Here is a 23,193-nt window from a genome sequence, read left to right as displayed (position 1 = left end):
ATTTTTTTCTGAAAGAAGCCGGATTTGCCAGCATTAGTGGCTGGAGTACAAATTATTCTTGAGAATTTTCCAGGTCTCCCACAGCTTTAGAAGGGGAAGAAAAAAGATCTCATTTGATCAGAAGGTGATGGAGCTATTGTTTGCCTGCTGTTTGTCTGGGGGAGGCAGCACAATGTCTGCTACATGAGCAGGAGAAAGGGTGAAGATCTGATCTGATCTCGGATGTGCTTCACGCAGAGAAGCAAATCTGAGAATATTCTTTAGGAGGAAGTCTCTGAATGGCTCCTCTTTAGCCTTCAGACCACCTGCTTTGTTGGCCAAACCTACTTCCTTGGCATGGACGTTCAGAAGTTCAGACTGTACTGTTCCAAATAGAAAAGTGCATTTAGTATGCCCCGCACATAAGCATTCTTTTGCTTCCCTTTGTGAAAGGCAGGAGTGCAAAGGAAGCTCAAAAGGCCCTGGTTACAAAAGGGAAGCTTTCTTTGAGGTGATCCAAGAACCTTGTCACGCAATCTGAAGATTTCCCGCCGCTTTGTCTCAGGTTGTTTTTGAGGCAGGAGCCAGTAACAATGCAAGGTCCCTTTCCTTGCTGTGGGAAGGCACATTATCATGTGCGCTGTAGCAGATTCTGGCATCCTAGCTGCATCCTAATGGGCCTACAGGAGTGTAGTAATTAATTTTCATCTTTTACATGAGGAACCAACTAAGCCCCGGTGTAGGATGAAACACTTGTGATGAACTCCTCTGAGCTGGAGTGCTGTTTCATCAGGTTCCACTTAATTGCGGGTAGCTGAGGGTAAACCGACAAAGGGTGTTTTATTAGACAGACAATTCTTAACAGGAAACAGGAGCAATTGACCTTCAATTTTCCCATGTCTCTCACCATAGTTCAGACACATAAGGCCTAATTTTCAGAGGCTGACTTCAATGGAAGCTCTGGATGCTCTGCCCTTGTGAAAATCAGGTCACTTCCACACTCGCTTGTCCTCCAAAGGGAAGTGTGGCTTATGGCAAATGCCACTTACAGTTACAGTCCCGTCAGTCAAGAAGGGAGTGCACTGAGCAGCTCAGGGTCCCTGTTTGGGAATGGATCAAATTTATTGATTCTCAGTCAAGGAGCAGTGAATGGACTAAGGAGGCTGAAAAGCTTCTGGGAAGTCTCTTGGCCCCTCCTCCACAGCTTAAATACAGTCTGTTGGCCTCTTCCAACAGATCTCTCTCCTATGCTTGGTCTGCAGCCTACCCATAATCCCCCAGTGCAGGCATGTTATTACCCACAATGCAATTTCTAGAACAGAAGATGCGGTCAGAATCATCCAGCAGTGTATTAACAGAATGCTTAATGAAAATCCTGATAAGCTGTAAGACTCCACCAGGGAAAGGTGTAGCCAAAAAATTAGGCATCAAAAGATGTGATGTGCATGGTATGTGATGACATAACTCTGCACCTTCACGTAAGTAATGTTTATAAAGTTCTTTAGGATCCTTGACAAGGATTCTCTCATTGAGATAAGCATTATTATTCCCATTCTACAAGCGGGGAAACTGCGGTATAATGCAGTTAAGTGACATACTCAAGGTGTTTGGTGGCAGAGCTGAGAATAGAACCCAGGATTCCTTACTCCCAGTCCTCTGCGTTAAAAGTGTTCCTTTAACTCCAGGTTGTGGGGAAGAGGAGCAGATCAAGTATGGATTACTGAAATTTAGGTCCAGGATTGGGAAGGGATCTAGTGGTGCTCCAGATGCAGCCGTCCCTCTCAAAACTTTCCCGTATCCCACCTCCTTTGCCACAGCTCTGCAGGCCTCACTCTGACTAGTTGCTGAGTGGGAGACTGCAAAGGTTAAACGTCTCCCTCTTAACCACATCCACATGTCGGCATGTGAAAAAAGAGGACGAAGGGGACAAGGACTGAGGGAAGGAGTCCTTCTGAGGAGGGGTGGGAAGGAACTAGGATTAGGGGAGCCCCACATTTTAGGGTAGGACTTGGGGAGGCCACATATTGGTGAGTCCAGACCTTAGCTATGATTAATCTGGTGCTGATGTGGAGAGGTGATACTATATAAGCTTAAAGGAAGGGTGTTGAATTTCTAGATAATGCTGAAATAATATAGTAGCATAATAATACTAATAATATAGTGGGGCATTTTAGTCATTCAGGAAGTTGCCTCAGATGTTAGTATGTCAAACAAATCTATTCTGGCCCCTTCTCCCTGAGGTGCTGACTGAAGGTCTCTAATGGACTTGCTGTTTTTACTTTTCCTCTTCAGGATGTGGGCAGGTTCTTCGGGCTTCCAAGGGTCAGATTTTGCTGGAGAGCTACCCACTGAATGCACACTGTGAATGGACCCTTCATGTTAAACCTGGGTTTATCATCGAATTAAGGTAAGTGGGAGGTGAATTTCAGCAAATTCTGTCTTCTATATGAAGCAAGGTGGCATGTGTAACAGATGGGAATCATATTTTGATCTACAGTTGGGTCAGACTCTGGTGGCTCTATGGCAAAGAAAGTGCTGCCTCCATCTTAGGAAGGTACTCCATATTTGGCACCTGGCCCAGCAGGAGATCTGGGAATGCTGCACTACTGGCCATGTTCTGCCTTCAGTTCCTGCTTGGAACACCAGCTGATACCAATGGATGTTTCTAGAGAATCCAGGGCAATATATATCCCTAGGTGCCGTTATGGTCAGAGCATCCAATGGTCCAACAGGGAAGCACCAGGCTAGTGTAGAATGGATTCACTGAAGACAAAACTCAGGAGTGTTTTGGGGCAGGGAGAAACTGGCTCAGGTTACTCTGAATTTGTGTGAAAACAATTCACAGTTAGTTAACTGGTGCGGTTCTGAAGCTCATTCTCATTAATATACCTTTCCCCCCTATAGAATCACAGACATTAGAGAGGGAAACTCCCTCAGACAGAGATGGAAAATGCCTCATATGAGGGGGTGCCCACCACTTGTTGTAGACTTGAATAGATCTCACGGTCAGGAAGTATTTCCTGATATTCAGCCTAAATTTTCCCTTTCTAAATTTCATATAATTACATCAAGTGACGTCCTCTTGAACTACCCTAAATAATTCCTTTCCATCCCTGATGCCTATAAGCTTCCTATATTTGTATCGTTAGTTGTTCAGTCAATCTACGTATCTAGCCCTTTTAATCTTCCCCAACAGCTCAGTCTCCTCAGCCCTTCATCAGGGTTTCTTTTCCAGTGCCTGAGAGTCTTCATTTGGTGCAATTAATTTTGTTTTTGAATGTGTGTGGCAAAGAGCTCACACATACAGCAGGAAGCTTGGCAGGGGATCAGATTCAGCCCCCACCAGCAACTACAATAAGAACATGAGTTAAAGGCTTCACATCAATCTTTCACCAGCTTTGGAGACCAGGCAAAGAAGCAATGTTAGGTGCACAAACACATTTCTAACCACAGATTTAAAGATAGTTTTAATATTAAATCAGAGGAAGGAAAATCACCCAAGGAGAAAATAAATGTGGGGGTTCCTTTGACATTACCACCAGTCCCTTTATCATGCTCACTACTGTGTAGTTATTAGCAACAATAATTACAAATACTAACAGTGATGAAACCTCCTCAGAGCAAGTGCAAGTTTCTGTAGGTACCTTCAGGGGTGGCCAGATATAGCGGTACCTATAACATGGTACTGGGAGTTTGGTGTTCAGATGACTGATGCTGCTCTGTATTACTCTTAATGGGACTGAGACACATTTCCTTTGCTTTTACAAGTGCATTGTTGGATTGGGCTGTAGCTCACTCTGTGCAAAAAGCAACATGATTATAAATGATATTGCTTTACATTTATGTACGAGACTCTTTCATTCCTAAGGATGCCAAAGTGCTTCACAAACGATGGGCTTGACCCTGCTTTTGATCCTATCAGTGGGGGCAGGATTGGGTCCTATGTTTTACAGCATCAGTGAATGCAGCTATCTCTGGGGTGGGAGGATGGCAGCTGACTGGCACAGATCAGCAATGTACAAGAAAGAAAGGAGAAGGATATTAGGGCAAACCTCTACACTTGCCAATAGTGCAATGGGATCTTTAATTGCCAGGCAGAGTAGACAGGGTATTTGTTTTTAAGGTGTCATCCGCAAGAGCATTGTAGGGTATGCTGCATGGGAAGCCTGCTAGGAATTAAACCTGCAGCTCTAGACTACTCTGTCCCCTCCCTTTCCAGGGGGAGGAGTGATGGTTCTGTGCCTGTGAATTTGTGTTACCCCTCAAGCACTGTGAAATTGTTATCACTACTGCTGCCACAGGGCGCAAGGTATCTGCTTTGAATGGACATGTGGCATTACCCTTGTGAGAGTTTCCTTCTAGCTGATTTGATCATCTTTCCATTGTGGCCATTCCCCACACAGTTCAGCAAACTCAATACTAACCCTCTACCTCCCTTGCCACAGAGTCCCACTGTTAGGGTGAAAGTGTCCAGAAGCAGAGTCTGATGAGGGAGCTCCCACTGTTGGGTTTAGGAGACTCAGTAGTTTAAACTCCACCAAATTCTTCCATCCTGGTCCTGCTGCCTGTGCCTGGATCTTTAGACTTACTCCACTTCCACATAAACAAGCAGATTCCCTCTGCCAGTTACTCTCAGCTCAGAATAGTAATTGTTAGCAAACAGTTTGCGGAGTCAGCATGATTCCTGGTCTCTATATAGCCCCAGCAAACCCTGTGTGATTGCCACAGGGCAATGCTGGTGATCCTATCTGTGTGAAGCAGAAAGGAAACAAGTGACCCCTAGTCACTAGCCAGGCCAGGTTTCTGTCGCTTTCTTCAGGTCTCTGTTTGTTATCTTCCCAAACATAGCAAGAAAGGTATACAAAAAAAAAAAAAAACACTGACAACAATCTGCTTAAAGGTTTGGACTAGGATCTACCAGCTGGTCCTATTTACCAGCAAATATCCTTCCCCTGCTCCCCTTCCCTGCATTGCTAAGCTCTCCTTTATATTCCAGCTGAGAGTGTGGGCTAGTCAGGAGTGCTGATCAGCTGATTCCCAGCGCCTGTCTGGGGGGCTGCTCTCTGGTCTAGGGTCAGCTGCTCCCTATCTCTCTCTTCTCCCATCCCCCCAGCCAGGGCTTTAAAAGGGCAGATTGCCCTGTTGCAGTGGAGAGTGAGTGAGTAAGAAAGAAAAAGAAATAAAAACTATAAACTCTCTTAATCTTACAGGACTGAAAATAAATCATCTTCTGACTTGAGATGTGCTTTGCTGTCCTAGGGGATTTGGCTGACCAGGGCTGCTTTGATAAATGGTTGCTGTAGTAGTTTGTTTTGTGTGTGCATTTTCTAGCCTCATTTTTCTTTAATTTGTGATTTATCATGCTCCCTCAGCCCATGTCACATCAGGAGATGAGATACAGCACTCTAGGTAACGCACAACTCACAATCATTTTCTTTTATGCTGTGACAGAGCTGTATCTTAGAATTGTTCTTTTCCTTTGGAGAGAAGCTCACCCCCCCCCAAGGTGTATTCTCAATGCACTCATTAATAACATCACCTCATAACAGTACTTTGCGCTCCTTTTCAGTCTGAGGCTCTCCAAGCATTTTATTAACATCAGGGAATTTGGCATTATAATATCCAGGACAGTTAGGAAAATAGCCCCAATTTTACAGGTGAGGAAATTAAGGTTAAATAACTTGCCCATAACTGTGCTTTAGTCAACAATAGACCCCAAGATTTCAAAAGTGTTCAGTTGACTCCACTGGGAGCAGAGTTAGGACAATGTTGAGAACTTCTGAAAATCCTGTGCCAGGTCTGTCAGCTCCCATCCCTGCACCTTAGCTATGAGGCCTTGCCGGGGCTGGCGCAACTCATTAGGTGACCTAGGTGGTCGCCTAGGACGCTACAATTTGGGAGGCGGTGACTGCGGCGGTATTTCGGCGGCGGGACCTTCCGCCGCCTCTGTGGGGGGCGGCATTTCGGGGCGGGACCTTCTGCCGCGTAGGGCAGCAGAAAAGCTGGCGGCGCTCCTGGGCCTTGTGCATTTGTATGAATCTATTGCTTCTGTAAGAGCAGATCCCAGGGCTTGATCAGCCAAAGGGAGTTTGTTCTGAGGATGTCATGCTGGTAACTTGATATCTCATGGGTAAGTAACAGAGTGTCAGACAGAACTGGAATTTGGACTCACCAATTGCTCATGAAGTTTAAGTGAAACTGAGATGAATTAATGTCTGATGTTTATTGAAAGCATTTGCCATTTTTTTCTCATCCACCTTCCAACAGACCCTTATGAAAACTCTGGGCCATATCTTCCTCTGGTGTAACTTGGTACAGCTCCATTCAACTGCTCATTCAATGGAGCTATGCCGATTTACACCAGCTGAGGTTCAGCTGTTTCTCCAAACACAAAAATAAGGATTGAGTGAAGACAATTGAGTGTGTATTAATGTTAGTCTGATGGGAGGGGATAGAAGGGCATCAGCCATTTCACATAACATAGGCTTCCTTACTCTCTGAAGCCACCGAGTCCCCAGAAGAGGACAGTCAGGGGAAATCAACTGTAGACTGTAGGGGTATGCTGAGCATCCAAAATGATTGTGCATTTTCCCCTTCTCTTCAGTTAGAAAATGTTAGATTGCCAGACCATTCAGCCCACCTTTGAAGAGGTGCCATGACAGACTCGGTCTGATCCATTATATCCCTTAAATAAACATGGTCTACAGAGTTGAGAGTTTTCAGGGAGATTGGGAAGATTAAAAGTTACACTTTTAAAATATTCTACTGAGCGGTTAGTGGTGTGGTGTTCTCTCAGGCACAGAGCTTGGAATCCTTACCCTGGACAGCGATGCAGAGCACAGCACCTCAGGCAATTGCTTATTCTCTAAAGGCTTTTTTTTATTAGCTCTCTTTGTCTGTTTTTCATTCATATTCAGTTTGAATATTTTGGCTTTGTGCTCTGCTAGCAGCAGCATGTTATACTGTTAACTAGTGAGAGCCTTGCTCCATGGCTGATACAAGAGGATAGATAGCGTTTACTGTAAAAGCCTCCAGATATTACCCTCTCCCTTCTGCATTAACCCTGTCCCTTCCCTCTTACACAAAGGGTGTAAGTACTGGCTATTGACAATCAGTTCCTGTTTTATCTTCTGATCTGAAATAAATTGTGTTTTGTTCCCATTCTATCTCTTTCTATCTTATTTCTAAGGGACCTATCATCATAGTTTCTAAATGCAGAACACAACAATTTAAGTAACACTAATAAAGCCCAAAATAGAGTTTAGCTCTCTGCCCCTCCAGGGTATCCAGCTGTTATCCTCTCCTTTAGATGGATGCTGTAGGGGGGCAGTAGCCTCTGAACTGAATTAGAAATACAGTCCAGCCAGGTGAGAGTGACAGTCTGATTTTGATGTCCTTCTGCCTCAGGTTTGCCATGCTGAGCCTGGAGTTTGACTACATGTGCCAGTATGATTATGTGGAGATCCGGGATGGGGACAATATAGATAGCAGGATAATTAAACGTTTCTGTGGCAATGACAGGCCGCCTCCAATCCGAAGCACTGGGACCTCACTCCATGTTCTCTTCCAGTCTGATGGATCCAAGAACTTTGATGGGTTTCATGCTATCTTTGAAGAAATTACAGGTAAAGGAATCAAAAAAAGCACACAGCACTTTATCCTCATTAATTCAGTCTCACTAATCTTTCTTGCTGTTCTGCTTCATTAAAAACTTTCATGCTGTGTTGCCAACAGTAGTTTATACAGGTAGGTATAGTGAAGGTACAAAGTCAACATATGGCTTGCTAAAATTAAGCTCTTCTAAAGTAGACCCCAGCCCCATTATTTGTGCAAAGACTCAACTGATTGTAACAGTTTAGGGCTGAAGTTTCATGGGTTTGTGATGTTTCTTTTTGCACCAAAGAACTGGGAATGAGTGATGAGATGGAAATTTTGTGCACAACTCCTTGCAGTCAGGGAGTTGCTTGAAGTAGTACGTGGAAGCAGAGTAAGCAGTTTAAAATGGTAGAAACCTGTTGCATTTCTGGTGTATTGCCCATGTGAAAATGCTTTAATTATTTCTGCTGCTTCACATTTCAGATCAGTAGGGCTTTTTTTTTAAAATTGTTTGTACAGGGAAGATGCAGAAAGCTCTTCCCATATAAAAAGCAAACAAAAACATTTCTCTCTCTCCTTCAGTGAATAATGTGATGTGCTAAATGTTTTTAATGAAAGAAGTTGAGTTCCAAAATTCCAATCTATTTATTAAATGCATTAAGCTTGAGTCTGATCTCATTTACACCGGGGTAGCACCTTCCCCTCTGCATTACTCCCTGTCCCTTCTGCCTGCCTGCAAAGGAACACTGGGAATGCTGATAGCTCCTGTTTTGCCTTCTGATCTGAAGTGGGATACATGCCTTGTGTCTTCCTTGTATGGGGCAAGTCTATAAAACCTGTCCATAGAGTTCTTAGCAGAGGAGGCCAACCAGTGTGTGCTAGTTTGCCACAGGAAAATCCTACAGGATCTATAACAGCTAACATTAGGATTTCCCAATCCCTCCCTGAAGTAAGACATATGAGACCCCAGACATACATCAGTGTCCCAGATTTAATGGGATCACATGAGCTGTAAATCTAGTTCAAGAGGTTCAATTAGTTCATGTAATCTTTGCAGCTAAAGCACCCCGAGCTCCAAACCTATTGGGGTTCAGCTGTTACTAATACCCCAGGGTGCAGTTAACAATCTGAAACATGCACACACACAGGACAAATGGCTGCCCCACTTCTGCATTTACTGAACCCACTTGTCTACTTGCTGGTTCCTATAATAGTATCACAGTCACAGCAGGAACAGTTAGACAATGAGAGCTAGCACTGTGCTAATGAAAGGGCTGATGGAAAGCAAAAGTTGCCTCCACCAAATGAAACCTGGTGTGGGGTATGTTGCATAAGGCTGCCTACACTCCTAGGCCTAACATTTTTGATATGGAGTAGGATGAATTGATTCCATTTTCTCTGCTCAGCATGTACCTCTTAGTATTCTAGCACTGTTCTGCACTTTATTTCCACCCCATTATTAATGGTATTTATTTGAGACTGGGGGGCTGCAAGCATGGTAATCCATGCAGAGCATGATGCAAAGGGGCGAGAGTTTGTCAGGAGGCCTCATTGTGCACTTTATTATGAATCTGTCCTGGCCTGATGAGTAGCTGAAGTGAAAAGCTTTTGAAGCTCTCACTATGTCTCTTTATGTGAAGTGTTAACCTGGCCAGCAATACTGTTCATGGGAAGAATACAATGTACATGGGTGGGGGGGAGAGGGGGGAGGGAGCTGAGGGACTGAAAGCTCTGGCAGCATGCAGCAAGCTTCAGCATTCAGTCTTCTGAAATCCTTCTCAATGCAAAGCCCCAGGGGGTAGCTGACATCCATGTAATAGGCTGAACAGGGCTCACTAGGTCAATCACCTGCATGATTGTTGAGAACAGGATCAGGTAAACACACTCCAAGGCTGAGCAGTGGCCCAAAGGGATGTTATGGTATCCGTTGTAGCTTAGCACTGGACTGAAGAAGATAGGAAATGTGGCTCATGCAGTGAGAACAGAGTTTTTTTATTTACGTGTGTCCACCTTTGTGGGGCACTTTGTACTTGGGTCATCTTTATTCTGGGGACCCTATGTGGGATAGATTTTGCAGAAGTCGGCTCAGAAGTCATGTTCTTCGTGAAACGATGACACTGAGCGAACATGGGGAAGTATCGAGACCAAATGGTCAGAGGAACTTAAGTAAATGCAAAATAATCTGCAAAAAGTATGTCCCTAGAGGAAAGACCAGTGGACAGCTAGTTAATAAAAGAAGCAGCTTAATCAGCTGAATGGCCTGTACTGGAAGCAGGTGTTAACCACCCGAGTGCAGCAACAAACACTGTGTCAGGGATAAAGGGTAATCCAGTCTTTGGTGAGTGGCCAGAAGTGACTAAGCTGACCTTAGATGTGAAAGACAGGAGGAGGGAGGAAGATTGAAATAAAGTGAGCGGGATAATTCCCTCTGCTCCTGTGTGTGGTTGTCCTTCTTTAATAATCCCCTTGTGGAAGGTGAGGGATTCCCAGCTGATTTGCTGGCAACTATTACTCGTGAAACATTATAAATGTCAATACGAAATCCCATATGTAGGGAGAGGAGCTAACTTCTCTTCATATTTATAATAGAGACAAGCTGGGTGGGCTTGATAGAATGTGTGTCCATGGAAATAGAAAGGTTCTGGGAATATCCTAGTTATGTGAGTTTGTTGGATAAGTTCTATTGAAACAAAATGTAGCTGGAAAGTGGAAGACTTTTTTTTTTCCTTGCAAAAACTATTGTGAAAAAAATGTTTTCCAACCATCTCTCCTAACTAGTTATAGATAGTTACATGATACCCATCACATTGGAGAGATAGGGCCAAATCCTAGTCCACCAGAGAAAAACTCCCATTGAGTCCAATGAGATTCAAATTTGGTCCATAGGTCTGTTTGTATGACAGGCCTAGTAGATGCTGTCTTAATGGTTTTCATATGCAGCCAGGAAGGAGTTACAATTCCTCAGGTGAAACCAGAACACAAAAGTGGAGCAAAAATTGGATGTCTAAGTCACTGTGGGGGTGTTCTGGTGCATTCCGTGTTTTAGATTTTTAAAGGGCACAGTGAACTATGACAGATTAGAAATAATGCTGGGTCTGGCTTAATGAGAATCACGACAGTCATCAGTAGCCACTGGGGTCAGTGGATACTGATCCCTGCCATGTGATATGGGGAGGGAACTTTTGTAACCTTGTTCCATGTCACATGACTGAAGCCAGGCCATAAAGACTCATTTTTATCAGCTCTTCTGTGTGTCACACCTCCATCATCATAACCCGCATCCATGCTCATTCATTTGACACAAGTGGCTCCACAGAATAAACTGGCAGACAAATAATGGCTTGTGCTATCAAGACAGAAGTGATAAATAAACGTACCATTGGTCCCACTGCATTGACTTCAACTGACAGGAAGATATGGCTTGTAGGTTGCAAAATATCAGTGCTTCCCTGGCTCTTCAGCCTCTTCTGTCTCTTTTTTTTCAAATACATTTTAGAACAGCAGGAAAGAACAAAATGATCATTTGTAAGCTTTTCAGAAATTTGTTATCCTCCTCAGTCACACTTTGAATACTCCCCCCGCCCCATCTTCATATCCAAGTCTTTAAAGAGATTGTGCAAGGTTTTAGCAGTGGCTTTCACTGCCCAACCTAAATACAAATAGCTTTACATCTCCACATGAAATCTTGTCGGAAATCTGGTTTTGATGTTATGAGTGGAGTTCTGTTTCTCTTTCACCAGCTGGGCCAAAGAGACTTGAAAAGCCTGTTTCAATAAAAAACTTTGCAAAAGAATCAGCTGATTTGACATGTGCCATTCTGGGTTTCATCACATTGAGAGTTTGAATATATTAGTGCCATCTCTGAAACTGATTGTTCTGGTTGAGATTGTGGTCTAAGGGGGCAGCTAGAGAACTACCAACCCTGCTTTGCTCCATCAGCGATGTTTAGTGGTAGAGTTCATTCCTCCCTTATGTTAAAGTGGTAATTGGTGTATTGTTGATAGACAGCTGTGATCTAAGTGAATTAGAATGTACTCTTTTTATACTTTTGTAGCAATGATGGACTAGAAGTTCAACAAATAAAGTTATGAGGAACCTTTAGAAAGTCCCCTAAAAGAGCATTTTTATGGCAAATTGGGGTGAACTCTTCAATTTGGATCTAGATGTGAACTTTACAGCTCTGGCCTAACTTGGTATGATGGATCTGAACCAGAACATCAGATTCAGAACTTTGCAGACTTTGGAGATGTTCCTATTTGAATTTGGATCTAAATTTTATGATTTGGACACTAGTTTCTACCTGATAAGACCTGAGTTCAGGTTGATTTTCTTCTGAAACAGTTGAGAACTACACTACCACTTGAAGTAGTGCTTGTGTTACATTCCATTAGGATTTTCCTCTGCTATAATAGAGGAAATACAGAACCCTGAGGGCCTAAACTCAGATCTCTGCAGATAAGTGGAAGAGGAACTGACTTTAAGCAATTTGTTTTAAAATGTATTTATTTGTAGCTTTAAGGGTGCATTTTTAAAAAGGGAGAGCAAGCATGGTGCCCAAATGTGTGTGCAGCACAGTGGCTTTTGCCTTTGTTAGTAAGCCTGGTGCATGTGCAAATAATTAGCTATGCATGTAGATACCCATTTATGCTTAAAATTTCTGATCTCTTTGTGCCACTTCACTAATTGCACCTGGGGAATTGTGCCACGAGGCATCCCAATCGGCTGGTTCCCAACCTGCTTCCTTTGCCAGTTCAAGGTCATCATAATCCTGATTTAAAAGCTCATAATAGGGGTCAAGAGGACACAGGAACATCAATCATTGCATTTGCATCCAGGACCCAAGAAGACAGCTAGGTTCCTTTAGGGCAATACTGCTCACAAAGCCCAGGATGAAGTATGTAAGAGATAGAGATAATGTGACCCCTCAGGTGAACCCACTGTAACTCGAAAGCAGTGATAGAAAGATGGGGGACACGACGGAAGAAGAAAAAGGAAAAACAACCACCAATAAAAGGTTTCACATCCCGAGATCTTCCTTCTAGCAGGGAAGGAAGAAGATTGGAGGGCTCCTTGAATCTACTGAGTACTTCACCCTACATATCTAATTTACCTGGGAGGCCTTTAGAAACTACTGTGATGAGTTCTATAGAAAACCGTAGCTAGCTGGTTAGATAAGAACCTTATGAAAGACTGAATATTCTTGCCTCTTCTTTTGCAGCTTGTTCTTCATCTCCATGTTATCATGATGGAACATGTATTCTTGATAAAGTTGGTGCCTACAGATGTGCTTGTCTGGCAGGCTATACCGGGAATCACTGTGAAAGCTGTGAGTACAGCCATTGTGTGTGTGTGTTTGTGTGTGATCAAATGCTGTCGTGAACTTAGCCAATTGGTAACTGTTTATATATTTATTTATGTGTAGGTTGATTATAGTAATGAGGATATAGTGAGCTCCCCATAGCTCCATTAAAGGCATAGCACCTGCTTTCTATTAGGATTGCCATTGAAGACTGCAAGGATTTTATATGCATCATATAAAGAGAGTATTTGGAAAGTTTGTGTTGGAAAAAACAGTACACAGGGAGACTTATAAAGGAGCATACTTACTATGAGAGATGTGTATCCAAGCAGCCATTTTCCATCCTATGGGCAGGGTTCCTCTCTTCTACCACCAACCATTTCAGTAGTGCCCCAGATGCTATTGCTTTAGCAAATGGCAACCTTTTGGGCAGAGGTATTCTGCCTGCCCTTACAGGCAACAATAAGGTGGAGCAATAGCAGTCATCACTGACACAGGGATTAGGTGCAGGGCAGATCAAACAAATGGTAGCTTCTGATCCTGTACAGGTGGATGGTCCCAGTTCTGGCTCTTTATTCAAATGGGGGAGCTTTTGTTTCTACCATGCCAAGCACATGGTAAAATAACTGGATTCAGGTGAGATCAAGCCATTTTTATCCTGGATGCCTGAGTAAATTATTCTGCCTAATGAAGAATTTCAGGCTGAGGAGGAATAAGAACTGTGCAATATATGCTAAGATAATGGCTGTGTCAACTGCATCAGCAATATCTCAGGTCATTAGGCCAGGTAGAATTCCAAGTACACCTCTACCCCGATATAACGCTTCCACGGGAGCCAAAAAAATCTTACTGCGTTATAGATTCATAGATTCTAGGACTGGAAGGGACCTCGAGAGGTCATCGAGTCCAGTCCCCTGCCCGCATGGCAGGACCAAATACTGTCTAGACCATCCCTGATAGACATTTATCTAACCTACTCTTAAATATCTCCAGAGATGGAGATTCCACAACCTCCCTAGGCAATTTATTCCAGTGTTTAACCACCCTGACAGTTAGGAACTTTTTCCTAATGTCCAACCTAGACCTCCCTTGCTGCAGTTTAAGCCCATTGCTTCTTGTTCTATCCTCAGAGGCTAAGGTGAACAAGTTTTCTCCCTCCTCCTTATGACACCCTTTTAGATACCTGAAAACTGCTATCATGTCCCCTCTCAGTCTTCTCTTTTCCAAACTAAACAAACCCAATTCTTTCAGCCTTGCTTCATAGGTCATGTTCTCAAGACCTTTAATCATTCTTGTTGCTCTTCTCTGGACCCTTTCCAATTTCTCCACATCTTTCTTGAAATGCGGTGCCCAGAACTGGACACAATACTCCAGCTGAGGCCTAACCAGAGCAGAGTAGAGCGGAAGAATGACTTCTCGTGTCTTGCTCACAACACACCTGTTAATAGATCCCAGAATCACGTTTGCTTTTTTTGCAACAGCATCACACTGTTGACTCATATTTAGCTTGTGGTCCACTATAACCCCTAGATCCCTTTCTGCCGTACTCCTTCCTAGACAGTCTCTTCCCATTCTGTATGTGTGAAACTGATTTTTTCTTCCTAAGTGGAGCACTTTGCATTTGTCTTTGTTAAACTTCATCCTGTTTAACTCAGACCATTTCTCCAATTTGTCCAGATCATTTTGAATTATGACCCTGTCCTCCAAAGCAGTTGCAATCCCTCCCAGTTTGGTATCATCCGCAAACTTAATAATCGTACTTTCTATACCAATATCTAAGTCGTTAATGAAACCGCGTTAATGAAAGTCGTTATAGGTGAAACCGCGTTATATTGAACTTGCTTGATCCTCCGGATTGCGCAGCCCCCCCTCCCCGGAGCGCTGCTTTACCGCTTTATATCTGAATTCGTGTTATATCGGGGTAGCGGTGTATTTGACTCATGATTGAACTCTGGAGGTATCTGGCTTATGATTGAAACAGCTTACAATGGTAGTGCTGAAAACTACTCCAAATGAAAGCCCACTATGCCGTGTTTGCCCATCAAGATTTTCATTTTATGGCTGTGTAAGCCATTATAAACCTGTCCTTACGTGATTTCACATCTTTGCTCATGATGAAGATTTCATAAAATTCCTCAGGGCTAAGTTCATCCCCTGGTGTAGCAACCTGAGTGGAGTTGCATCGCTGCAATGGCTTTAGCCCCTTATGTCCCTGGCTGTAAGTGGAGGTGAAGGACAGTAAGATTTTTACAGTTCCATAACTATTTCATTCATATGACTAGCTTCATCTCATCAAACACCAGAGTCAGAGGCAAGAAAGTGAAACTGACTATACATAAGCATGGTATTAACTTGTCTAGTTTCACAGGGCAATACACAGAGCAAACAGAATAAATAGTGGCAAAAACAGAGATACAAACATCCATTTTGGTTTTAGAAATCCAAGTGGTGCTTAGTAATAGAGTTCAGGGAAGAAGCAATTTAAAATACTTTTATAAAATGATTTTTAACTAGACATGAATCCTTTAATTTGATTTAAGAAGGAACAGTGCCATTGGATGAAATACTGAGGATTTTATGATGTCTGATGCAGCATGTGGTCCTTTGGCTTCCGTGGAGGAACATTTTTACAGCACACACCTCACACCCTTTCTGTCAAATACAGAAGGCTTGATATTTTTTCCCATGCATGAATTTCAAACATCCGAGTGGGAAAGCATCATGATAAAGTCTCTGTTCAAACTGGCTTCTGAGGAACATTTTTAAAGATCTTTCCTTTATTGTTGCCAAATTGTATCCTAAACTTTGCCAAGAAAGTACATGGGGAAAAAAGCAGAAAATCAAGTTTGATTATATTTTTCAGAGCAAAGGGACAAACTGGAAAATATCCATGGCAGTAATACTTTAAAAATGGAGTCAAGTAGTTTCCTAACAGAGTTGTAGTTCCAAGAATTACATGGAGACCGAATCATGCAATGTAGCTTTTCACCAACCAGATCTTGCAGATATGGAGCTGAGGGGGAAGTGTAGGCCAGCTTTAGTTTTACATAGGACATTTAAAGTGAGGTCACCTTTGCAGCATTGAATAAGCAGTTCTGGAAACCTTGGGTCTGAGTCCCCTTCCAATTTTATTGGAGTAAATGGGCAGTAATCCCACTGAAGTCAATGGATTTCTCTCAGTGTAAAATGGGTATAAGTGAGAGGAAGATTAGTGCCTTTGAATATTAAATTGATGTAACAAAATTAAATTGATGTAACAAAATTTGCAACAGAAGGCCGCCTTGCAAAGATTTTCATGGGGAACAGTTAGAGAAACTAGACCTGCATTCTCTCGAGGCGTAGAGATGGAGGGAGCATCTCAGTGAGGCACAGTGAAAGCCATGTAAATGGGACTGAGACAGACTCAGCCGAAGTTAGAATTGTAAAAGGTGTATGGTACTGGATCATCTAGACTCTGACCATGCCAATGCAGAATTATTCTCTGTCAAGTCTAGTTTTAAATGTGCTAATATAGAGGGTCATTCCAGACAATAAGGAGAGCTGCTTTAATGGTACAAACTTCATTGAACCATTTTTTTCCTCTAAATTCTGTCACTGTGATGACATGGCCACCGTGTTCAAGCTGCTTCACTGGGACAATATTCAGCCTAATTATTCTGTCAGTTACAATTTGAGGTATTAATAAAGTGATTAAAGGCCACAGCTCATGCTCTCTTCTATCTCATACAGTGGCAGCCAGGAAATTGTCTTATTATTTACAATTAGAGGTGTTAATATGGTGGTTTAAAGGCTTCAGCTGAGGGAACTGAGTTGAGGACACATGTTAAAACATCTGATAATGATTCAGTCAAGCATGTTTAAATGGACAAAAAGTGGGTGAGGTATTATCTTTTATTGGACCAGCTTCTGTTAGTGAGAGAGACAAGCTTTCGAGCTGACACAGAGCTCTTCTTCAGGTCTATCTAATATCCTGGGACTAACATGACTACAACAACACTGCATACAAAATGCATGAGAAACTACTAATTGAGACAATTCTGATTCCTCTGTGATGACCCTATTAAATAGTGTCTATCACATGACCTTAAATAACAAAATGCCAATCAGCGGAGAAGTTTAAGGGTATGTCTACACTACAGGATTAATCCGAATTTAGATAATTTGAATTTGGGAAACAGGTTGTATAAATTCGATTGTGCGCGGCCACACTAAGCACCTTAATTCGGTTTTTAACCACATTAATTCGGTGGTGTGCGGCCACACTAACCCTAATTCGAATTAACAAAATCGATTTAGGCGCTACTCCGCTCGTCGAGGTGGAGTACAGAAATCGATTTTAAGTGCCCTTTAATTCGAATTAACTGGCTCTGTAGTGTGGACGGGTGAAGGGTTAATTCGGATTAACGCAGCTAAATCCGAATTAAAGTCGTAGTGTAGACCAGGCCAAAGTAAGGGTTTCATTACTTTCCCCCCATAAATACAATAAACACCACTCCCAGAGTCTGCCTACCTTTAAGAATGTTGTTATGATAATCAAGTAAATAGAGAAACCTAACATTACATTAACAATACTTTTTGCCTCATTCTGTCCTCACACTGAGTTCATTGCAACTCCATTGACCTCAACAGAGTTAGCTGTGATTTACACTGGTATAGGTGAGATCAGAATCAAGCTTTTTGTTTGTGCGTGTGTGTGTGTGTCTCTCTCTCTCTTTCAGTAATCATGCGGTCATAGACATTAGAGACAGCAAAGATCTGATCATCTTGTTCATTTCTCTCTTCTCTGGGTTGTTTCCTGCGATAGCGAGGGACAGAATAGTAATAAATCCTTGAGAGATATAAATTGGAGCAACGGTAAACTGGGTAGAGGTCTGATCCTGTTGCTTCATGCACGGAACTGCCACTCAGAGTCATCATGTTGCTGATGTTTTACAAAGTGATGGATTGTTCTGCAATTGCAGACAGAATTGGTGGAGTCTTTCCTAACATCACAAAGTTGAGTTTGTCCTCCGAAGACAAACTGTAGAAAGATGGCAGCGGTACTTGAGAGCAACGAGTGAGGTGCTCCCTCCCCCACTCTTTCCGTCCCAGGACTGAGCGTTCTGACTCAGTAGCCCTCCCAGGGCCCGCTGGCCCCACAAGCAAGGGACTCTGACCTCTTTCTGCTCTGAAATTTCCTGTTACCTTTGTTTAAAACAAAACCAAGCAAACTTGAGTTCTTGAGCAAATGCAGGGATCTGAGACTGAATGGGGAATTCATTGCTCAGATCCGATTTCCATTTTTCTTCTGTTTCTCAGTCCTGTTTGCCAGGAGCAAGAGATTTGTTCTACATCCTAATGAAGGGCATAGCCAACAGACTCGGCTGTAGCATGCTGTTTCCTCGCTACTACTAGAGTTTTCCTTAGCAGTTTTGAGTGGGCCTATGAAAAATTGTTACAGGCCCCTCCCCACTGCAACTATAATTGATCCCCATCCACTGTCACCATACAAATTAATATGCACAGGCCTGGCTTGAGGATTTGGAGAGGGTCAGTAAAGAAAATCATTGAGATTCCCTCATACTTAACTGACTTGTTGTATATAAAAAGGGGAGGAAACTTTATCCTTCCTCCCCCAGCCTCCTGCTGTCAGAGAAGTGGAGCCCCGCTGTCTGTGCTGGGTTTTGTGTGGAGGTTATACAAGTGAGCATTTTAATCCTGTGTTTTAAGGGACAAATCTCCAGATAAGGCCAGGATTGAGGGCTTTTTGCTGATAGAATATAGGTGTCCACATTTGCAAACTGGACTCCTTATGTGATCAATGCAAATCATCATTGTAACTCAGTACCTCCAAAGGGAGCCACTGCTGTTTTTTCAATTAGCAGGTGCATTATCCTACTGTATGCGCATCATAAGGCCAAGTACATGCCTCATGGTTGTACTTTGGTAGTTCAATGGTTAATAAAATGCCTCTGATTCATGGGAAGCCACTATCAACCCTTAGGCTCAGCTCTGAGACAGCCAGGGGCAGTACGCAGCTGTGCCACGCCAGGAGGAGGAGCCCTGAAAAAGAATGTGACTCTTCAGTCACAATTACTTCCCTGCTCCCTGCACCCATTTCTCCAAGTAGGAAATAATTTACTACAGCTTTTTAATGTGGGTGCAGCTTGCTTCTTCCCTTGCATCAGCTCAGCTCTGCTAGTTGATGCGTTGGGGAGGTGAAACCAAGACTCCACCCACTGCCCATCCTCTGTCCTTGCTCACCTGTTTGGGATGAGGACTAGCAAGGATACAAGCCCTGCTCCCTCCCACACAGATAGACTTGGAGGTGTAATAAAGTGAGTGCTAATGGGCTTGTCTTCATTGCAGAGTTAACTCGAGTCCCATCCACACACAAAAACACTTCACTTGAATGTGACCGTGCTTTTAAATTAGTTTGGCTGGCCTGTCTGGAGGTATAGGCTAAAACTTGAATTAGCAAAACTCATGTGCTTTTAATATGACCTCTCTGTATGTGGGCACAGGCACAAGCACCGACTTTCCATTGTACCTGGGGGGGCTCGACCCCCGGCTTTGCCCCAGGTCCCACTCCACCCCCGCCCCACCTCTTCCCACCCCCCCCTCGCCTCTTCCTGCCCCGTTCTGCCCCCTCCTCTGAGCACGACGCATCCTTGCTCCTCCCGCCCACTCCAGCCTCCTACACACCATGGAAGCGCGTGGAGGGGGAAGCGCTGATTGGCGGGGCCTGCTGACAGGCAGGAGGCACTGGGGGGGAGGGACAGGTGCTGATAGGGGGACTGCCAGTGGGTGCTCAGCACCCACCATTTTCACAGAGTTGGCGCCTATGGACACAGGCTAGGTCCACTGGAGTGCCTGTAGTCCTCCAGTTCCTTCCTATGTGCCCAGAAAGGACAGACAAGTTCACCCACAATTCACTGGGGTGGTGGAGGGGAACAATTCATAGAGCAGCTTAGTTTACTGCATCACAAGAACCATGGGATGTGCTCCAAAAAGTCTTAGTGCTGCACACAAGTGAGTGCAGTGACAGTGTGGACACAGCAGCTCAAGTGTTATTGCACACTGTGGGGTCTCCCATTTGAGCTAGGGTAACTTGAGAAGAGTAACTCAACTTGGGTTATTTACTCTTAATTGCAGTGAAGACATACCCAATGTGACTACACAAGCAGGTCTTACTGCTCTGTACATCTCTTCATAGCTACTTAGGATGGGGTCTCAATGCAATTCTATGGTAATACCATAGGCCTTAGTGATGTGGCTAGTATTTTTCAACATTTTGGGACAAGGCCAGTTATGATGGAATAAGGCCCCTCTCCATCATCTTTCTCCTATTGTACTTATCAAACCTCTTATTGGCTTTTATGCCCCTTGCTAGGTATAACTCATTTTGTGTGCCTTAGCCTTTCTGATTTTGTCCCCCCATGCTTGTGTATCTACCATAAAGGACACTGCTTACCTCACTATGCTACTGTTGAGGAGATAGATATGTTTAAGAGGTAGGCATAGAGTTGCTTAGACTACAGAAAACATGCACCTGGAATTACTACCATGCAAACCCCGTTTTCCTTGATAGTAATGGATGTAAGGAGAGAAATTTGGTTTTGGGGTTGGAGAAACAGCATGGTGCAGAGGACAGAAATACAGTCTGAGTCTCAGCTCTGCCACTGACTCACTGTATGGCCTGGGACAAGTCATGCAATAGTTTTTCCATCAGTGAGAAGAAGTTGATAACCTTTGGCTGCCTGCTGGCAGTGGTGAGAGGAGTCATCAGCTTATATGGTTGCAGTGCTTTGAAATTGTAATGGGCTAAGTATTGTTACTGGGAAACAGGTGATGTTTCGAGCAAGCCTGAAGGAAGCAGCACCATTTTTAAATTGTTTCTCCTGGTCCTGTCACCGATTGTTTTTCAATGCCCATTTGACACCCAGCAGGATTAGACCATATGGAGGTAAAAATGCCTGAGCCCTGTCTATAGCATAGACTCCAGCACTGCTACCACTGGGGACAGTTAGAGCTCTCAGTTCTCCTAGTTTTCGCTTCATTAGCAAAAGATGTACAGTATATTTTAAACTGATTTTAAGGTACCTTGTGGTACAACAGTAGGGGGAGCCTGGGGTTTACTTCAACCTGCTAACCCATGTTAAAACTACAACTTGCTTGTCTTCACTAGAATTTTACCTTGTGCTAGTTACCATGTGTTACCTTTTTCCTAGTGAAGACAAGGCCTTTCTGTGAGAGCAGTTCAATCTCTGGCCCAGATTCTGTCCTGTATTTTATAGAAGGCACAGCTCAAGGGCATGGGTAAAGGTAGTTTTCACCATCTTTGCACTTTCTGAAGTCTGGGCTAACAGAGTCCCCCTTATAAAGCTAATTTATGGCAACTTTTCACAGAGACCTTCAGCCAGAATAGTTGAAGCACCGAACACTCTAGCCACACCCACTCCCATCTCCAACACACCTGGGCCTACCACAATCATGTCCCTATGCTAGTGGCTGTGAGGAGGGTTGGCATAAAGTCATTACAATAGATCTATGATCAGGAGAATACCTAGTTGGGGTGTCCTGGTTGCTTTTGGCTCCTTTATGCCACAGGACGAGTGCAAAGGAGCCAGAATGTAGCCAAGAATTTGGGACTCTACCGCCATTTACTCCTTGCTCTCTCTGGAGACTGCCAGTGTGGCTGCTGATTAATACAATTCATAGCTCTTCGGGAACAAATGCACAAACTGAAGTTTGTGATAGTCTGAGAATCACTTTGAACACTTTCCTGGTATGCCCAAGTACTAAGTGTTTCCCTCTGCCTTTCTTCAACGGTTCTTCTCAGAGATTTTGCTACTCTGGGATTCAACCATCTGTGAAGCATACTGCCCTATGTGCTCCTGTCTGCTACACACTGTGGGCCCAATTCTTCACTGCCTTGCACCTTATGGAACCACTTACCTCTGTGCTAAGCGGATATAAAACACTACCAAATCGGAATGGTGGCATTGTACACCCACTTTGCAGAGGTGTGAATGATGACATAAGCTACAAGGCAGTGGGGAATCACACTCACTTCTTGTTCTCTTTCGGGCTGCCCCCATGCTCCTCCTTGTTTTGTTCACATGCTCAGCAACTGTTTTTTTCAGCCAATCAAAGTACCTTGCTTAGCTGCTTAGCATTCTCCAGCAGGGTGTTGTCTGTGCATTTTATTTCATTCAGTTCTCTTCCTCCCAATACCCTCAGACCATCACTTGGTAGTTTTGATCTCATTTTCTTAAACAGGCAAACAGCACAGACCATCATAAATCTCTTGTTTCTCTTATGCATTCAAGGGCTGAACAGGCCTTTCTGTAGCCCAAACTAACACAGGTCTAGATCATTAAGTTGGTGTTTTTCTATTTGATCATTATTTTTGTTACATTTAAGACACGTATACAAATATTTTCTTGAAGCACCTGGTTTTTCCTTGCAGGTCACCCATCCAAGTGCTGACCAGGCTTGTCCCTTCTTAATTTGAGATCTGACAAGTGGTATGGCCACTTGGGCCAATTTCATAATTGGATGTAGTGATGAGAATATAATCTTTTATACTACTGTGGTTTTCTTTTTCAGCTGCATGAAGGTTGCATTCTCTGCGGTGTGAGAATGTAACATTTACAAAGGGACATATTTTGTAATTTGTTCTATGTATTAATTCTCAATGTGCATAGAGAAGGTGAATGGTGGGGATCATTAGGATTTCAGTTAGCTCAGCATCCTATGAACAAATAGGTCCAATTGTATAATTAAATAGGCCATCTGAATACCGGAAAGGTTGTAACCAGAGACACAGTTTTCTAAGGACTAAGAACAATGCTGATAAAGATCAAGTGGCTAATTGTAAGCAGCAGCCTCCAAATTGCCTCCCGATGAATAAATCACAGTGGGTGACCAAAGCATATTTTCACATGGATACTCTCTCATTCACAGAAGCAGGAGATGGAAAACATCAGGGGTGTGCTCCAATTGGCTGGAAGGGAATGAAAAGATTTTGGTTTCAGTAGGGATTACATCATAGATTTCTCTAATTATTCCTAGCTGGTGGAACTGTTGCAGAAAAGAAAATTACTTGTGAAGAGGCACAGAGAGCAGGTCTGGAAATCCACTGGGTAGAGTACCTGTGGATTGATGAATCACCAACTTCTCTCACCATGAATGTAGATACAGTAGATTCTGCTTGATAGCAACTTCTGGCTAATAGCAGCATTTAGCTGGGAATCAATCCTGTCCCATTGACTTTAATGTTAGTGGGATTTCAATATTGGCAACAGCATGCCACTTATTAACAACATTTTTTGGAA

At 43.3% G+C, this 23,193-nt stretch overlaps 1 protein-coding gene across 2 annotated transcripts in view; it reads left to right on the top strand.

The window, feature by feature from the left end:
* The window catches only part of PAMR1 (peptidase domain containing associated with muscle regeneration 1), a 65,419-nt gene that overhangs the window by 20,180 nt on the left and 22,046 nt on the right, over window positions 1-23,193 (top strand). For both annotated transcript variants that reach the window (XM_026651444.2, XM_026651443.2), the window contains exons 4-6: window positions 2,272-2,386; window positions 7,387-7,604; window positions 12,794-12,901. In XM_026651444.2, the coding sequence (XP_026507229.1) occupies window positions 2,272-2,386; window positions 7,387-7,604; window positions 12,794-12,901 (441 nt within the window). The remainder of the gene's footprint in view (window positions 1-2,271; window positions 2,387-7,386; window positions 7,605-12,793; window positions 12,902-23,193) is intronic.

Source organism: Terrapene carolina, unplaced genomic scaffold, assembly GCF_002925995.2.
Source record: "Terrapene carolina triunguis isolate 2854851 unplaced genomic scaffold, T_m_triunguis-2.0 Scaffold96, whole genome shotgun sequence".
NCBI classification, from domain to species: Eukaryota; Metazoa; Chordata; order Testudines; family Emydidae; genus Terrapene; species Terrapene triunguis.
This window is presented reverse-complemented; position numbering and strand designations above follow the sequence as displayed.